The sequence below is a fragment of the Antrostomus carolinensis genome, unplaced genomic scaffold, assembly GCF_000700745.2.
Source record: "Antrostomus carolinensis isolate BGI_N321 unplaced genomic scaffold, ASM70074v2 scaffold30653, whole genome shotgun sequence".
Classification (NCBI taxonomy): domain Eukaryota; kingdom Metazoa; phylum Chordata; class Aves; order Caprimulgiformes; family Caprimulgidae; genus Antrostomus; species Antrostomus carolinensis.
This window is the reverse complement of record NW_010306335.1, coordinates 1-5,101: the sequence shown is the minus strand read 5'-3', so window position 1 is coordinate 5,101 and position 5,101 is coordinate 1. Positions and strand designations below refer to the sequence as shown.

The following is a 5,101-nucleotide window of genomic DNA, read 5'->3' as shown; positions in this document are numbered from 1 at the left end:
CTACCTGGACAGGTAAAGCGCAGCAGGCGTTAGCACTGGACATAAACTACGAACAACAAGTCTCAGCTCATGCTCAACACCTGCGTGTAACCTACACCAAGTTGTCAACGTGATGCCTCCTGGCCACTTCCAGACCCGCTGTAGGACCCAGGCTGTACAAGGCACACAGCCCTGGGCACACCAAGGCAGGTTTCTTACACTACAGGAGATGTTTTTGGGTGCTGCACTCCCACCCCCTTTCCCCAGAGAGCAGGCAGCCTCATCCCACCCTCCACCTGGAGGATGTGCAGCTCCAGGCTGGCAGAGCCGTGGCACAAGTGTCCCGAGCACCAGAGCTGCCACATCAAAGCCCATGAGAACCGTTTAACAAAGGTCAGTCAGTGTCTGAACGGGGAATGCTCTGCAGGGATCTCACCCGCGTGCACTAAGCTACTGCAGTTACTGGTAATTCAGTATCCTGGATACGCTGCTCTTAATTACTGGTTTGAGCTTGGACCACAGCCAAATTACACCCCAGATAAATTACCTGATGGTACAGTGTACGCTAGTTAACGTGTAACTGTCTTTCCACCTTTATCCCTCCCTCCCTCCCTCCCTCCCACCCTCACTGGAAAAAAGACACGAGTACAAACTCAAACAACCCCTGTAGTTTTATATATACCAGACCTAATCTTAGCCCTCCCACTTTCATACTCTGATTGCTACCCCTATTAACACATGTTAATTAAGCTGAAGGCTGCCAGGCAGCCTCTCCAGAGCACCCCTACCTCGGTCAAGAGCTGCAGCAGAACCTGAATTCCCAGCTTGCAGCACATCATACCACCACATGACGGTGGGCTGCCAGCGGGCTGGGCTGCCAGTCAAACCCACAAACACTAGTGTTTGAGTTTAAAGGCAAACTGACCCTTCCCTTTGTGAAAACAGATCCATCACCTCAGCTAAGCAAGCTACACATGCCGGAGTGGCAGGGTTTTATGTCCCAATCCCCCACAGCTGATCTATCCTGTGAGGATACCAAGAGAAAGCATCATGCTGCTGCTAACAACTCGCCAACAACGCAGCAGACACGGCCACCTCTTCAAATGTTTGTTTGGGAAGGACACAGTTCTGTGTGAAAAACAAGTTGTTCACTATTGAGTATGTAACATCAGGCTTGTGGGCTGACATGAAGGAAAAAAAAACCCAAAATGGGTTCTTTTCTGTTGATAAAAATCAAATTCAGCCAGGTGTAGTGCCAACGTGGAGAAAGCGAGACCCCTTCTCTGTGCTCAAACACATGCTGCAAGTTAAACTAAGCAGTGGTGGTGCAGGGAAGCAGAGGGGTAGTTAGTGGGCACTACAACAACAGGAGAGAGAACAAACCATCCCAAACCACGGCACCCTCGGCCACCTGGGCGCAGCTCGGCCGGGGCCCGTGGCACACACCCAACACATCACAAAGGAGCTCTCGCAGAACGTGTCACCAGGTGCTTTCTTCACTGTGACAGTCCATCCCGTGGCCGGCTGTCGGGGTGCAAGCGTTGGGAGCCTTTATGGGAGCACTGGCCCCAGGCTGAGCTCCACGTGGTGGGTGAGCCAGATGACCTCAGAGGTAAGATCGCTGTCCTCACTGGGCCGGATGGGAGCAGCCAGGTTTTTAAACTCATGTTTCATCTTGAAACTTACGGTCACTTCACCCTCTTCTTTCTGTGGGGTGACCTTGATGAAAACTCCTACCTTATTGGCTTTTCTGAAGGCAATGACGCTGCAAGGCAGTAAACAAAAGAGTGCTGGGTCAGCCACGTTCTCAAACAATTGTTCTGAGAGATTTATAATGCAAGAAGGATGCTCAGTTTACAGACCATGAACACGCCCTGCTAGAACAGCTGCCCTGGTTTGTAACTTACTCCTTGTTGCCCTTTTTGCAGGGGACCCACAGCCCCTCCTGCCTCACAATAAGAATGTGGGTACCCCCCTTTATGCTGACAGCTGCTGGCTCTTCTCTCAAAGAGAACATGCCAGCTGTGGCCATGGGGGTTATGCACCCCGCTGTGCAACAGGGAAGGGCCACCGTACACTGCTCCATTTGCTCTGTGAGAGGCTGCAGAACATACTCCATTTTGAAGGCTGGAGGGAACTTTGTCACAGACCCTACTGTGTAGTTGTCACCACTACCATGAACCCTCTGCTTGCAAAGGAAAGGATTACACAGAGTATTCCTGAGGAGAATTAGTACCACCACTGATAACTCAACTGCTAGAAAGCAAACCTTGCCTCAAAGGGAACAAACATCTCCTGAACAGTCCGAACCATGAGCAGACAAGAAAGATTTGCGTTGCTCATCTTTGACCACATGACTACACCCTCCCACTCAAAATCCCCAAAACACACTGAAGACAGAGTGCAGAGTGAGTTACTTGGTTGAAGTGCCAAGTATTTAAAGGACAGGAACCCCACAGAACAGACAACACTCACTCAGGGTCATCCTGGAAGTCCTGAGGCTCTGCCAGCTCATCATATTCAGCCGCAGCATCTTTGCCAGCCAGAATAAGCTCCTTGGGAGGAACTGCCACCTGAAACAGAACACAAAGAGGAGAATCCCTTTAGCATCGATCACCACCTACACTGCGAGCAGGAGAGAGCCCTCCCCTTGCTGCTTTACTACAGTTTAACAGAAAAGTGATTCATCCTGGGTTTTCCTCCACTCTGGTACCACCGGGTTACCACCCTACCAGTGAAATCATGTATTTCTCCTTTGGGTTCTGGATCTCAGTGAAGAAACACAATTTCAAAACATTTTATGATCTGATGTTTCCACTGGTGAGAGTCATTTAAGCTCCAAGGAGGAAAATGTGACACCATCAACAGGGAGCGAAGGACCTACAAAAAGTGTGACCTGCACAAGGATAAACGGGAGTAGAAAGCCTTGGAAGAGGCTTGGGCTCGCACAGCAGGAGGGTTCAATACCTTAGCAGTGCTGTTGATGTTGTCAGGGTCTCCCTCCTCACACTCCAGCAGCGTGACATGTGTGATGTTCTCCACAGGATTGGTCAGAGTCAGAAGCACTTGACTCTCCTGGGGAGATTCAGGAATCAGTTTCAAGAAGCAATTACTCTAAAATTCTTCATTACTGTTAGCACCTCCACCTTCTATGACTGATTAACACCTTCAAAAGCTGTATCCCATACACTCAAGGGATGGATAGTGAACACCCCTAGCCCATAAGAAAGATGTCAATGCCGTGCAGCACTCTTTCTTCATATAAGAAATACACATCTTTGGAATCTAGCCAAGATCTCAACTCCACACCTTTTATTCTTCAGATACTGGAGTGTGCTTGTGATGCCAGACATCACACTGCATGGTAATCTACTCATGCAGAATGACAAGTACAGGGAGTCTTATTCCAACCACTCCCTTAAACCCTACACCCTCTCTAAAGGGAATAAGCAAAGCCCTCAGGGAACAATCATCACACCATGTCATCTTCCAGAAGATCCCACATCCACACCTCCCGGCTGTGTCACACCCTAGGACATTTCTGGAAATAAAGTACTGACCTTCATGTAGCGCAGGTTGGGGATAGACATGATTCTCACTTCAGGGATATAGTTACTACAAGAAGAACAAAGCAAATGACCATGATGGACTCTGTTGCTGTCCAAAACCTACCTCCTGAGGTAGAGGGATGTCTTCACAGACATCCAGCTAACTTGTTCAATGCTATTAGAGCTTAGCTTACATTACACAGAAAAAATGAAGTGCTTTTTTGCTATATAAGCCTAATCCTAAAACCTCCTGCTACTGTGTGGGGTTGGCACAGCATGCAAACTGCTGAAATCTTCAGCAAACTTTTCAGCTCACAAAGCAAACTGACTCCAGATAAGCTGAACATATTAAAAAGGTGATGATGCCATCCTAAGAGATGACATAATCATACAACAGGTCAAATCAAGAGTATACAATAAATGAAAATAGACGGTACTAACTAAACACGGATAGGTGGTTGTTCTCCCCAGTCCCTGTATCTTACTTACACGGCAACCAGCTGGATCTTGAACTTGATAGATGTTGGATTGAATTCTGGTTTGCTCAAGTTATGTTCACAGTTCTAGAGACAAAGATATTTTAGTCAGCACACAAAGACAGCGTGCAGTCACAAACCAAAGAATCACAGCTGTAAGCACCGTGACAGTAGCCACAGCACTACCAGCCTCTAGCACAGTGCAGACAAAAAAACAACCCCAAATCACCTTGGGGTGTATGTAGCCATTGCTCTGTCAAGTTACTGATACTCTGAAAATGTCACAGCCAGCATTATCAGTGCAATCTCAGAACCATGAGATTTGGAACCCAGCTTAAAAATGCTTTGGACACTCACTGATTGCAGCAGGAAGAAGGCACAAATACCTGTAAGCCCTTTGATTTATGCTCCAGAACCCATAAAAAACCCCAAACAGCTGGAACTCAAGACTGATATCCTCATATGCTACTCTTCAAACATAGGCTCAGCCTGACATTACTTATTTCTGAGAAAATATTCTGCATTTGCAAAGCGTTCTGCATCTTACAAGAATATTGCTCTATTACTCTGGGAACTAGATAAATATCCCTGCTTCACTGAGAAAGCAAGCAGCTTTTTGAAGACCATGTAGTAAGCCAACAGCAGAACCTGGATTTAATTGTTGTCTATCTTTACTTCCCAGCTCTCTGCTTTTCTTCTCTGAAATACCCTCTTTTTGCCTGCACTCTAAGGGCACCTTCAGTATTCTGTGCTGCCTCTCATGAATATTTTGTTTGCTGACTCGATTTTTGTCTGTAATAACAGCAGAAATGTTGTTAATTCTGATTGTTCTGACTACTGGCAGCCTTCTACGATTCCCTGGCCAGGCAGAGCACACAGACCCTTACACAAACCCCCTTTTGAATCTTTATGCATCTTGGACAACATTCTCCCTCTTTCACAATCTTTATGGCGTCAGAGATGCGACAGCCTCCCTCATCTCCTAGTCCTGCTACCAGTAATTTGGTCAAGAACTTTCAACAACCAGAAGCATTTGAGCAGTTTCTTTTAGAAAGAAATACACAGCCCATTTCACAGAATCACAGAATGTCGGGGATT

General features: G+C 47.1%; 1 protein-coding gene across 1 annotated transcript; it reads right to left on the bottom strand.

Moving 5' to 3' along the window:
• Positions 1 to 1,323: 1,323 nt before the first annotated feature.
• Positions 1,324 to 4,090, bottom strand: LOC104522734 (dynactin subunit 4; the record flags this gene model as incomplete). Its single annotated transcript, XM_010165103.1, has 5 exons — positions 1,324 to 1,744; positions 2,455 to 2,552; positions 2,947 to 3,054; positions 3,540 to 3,594; positions 4,017 to 4,090. Coding segments are annotated over 5 exons (549 nt in total), but the record flags the coding sequence as incomplete, so codon positions are not given.
• Positions 4,091 to 5,101: the final 1,011 nt, after the last annotated feature.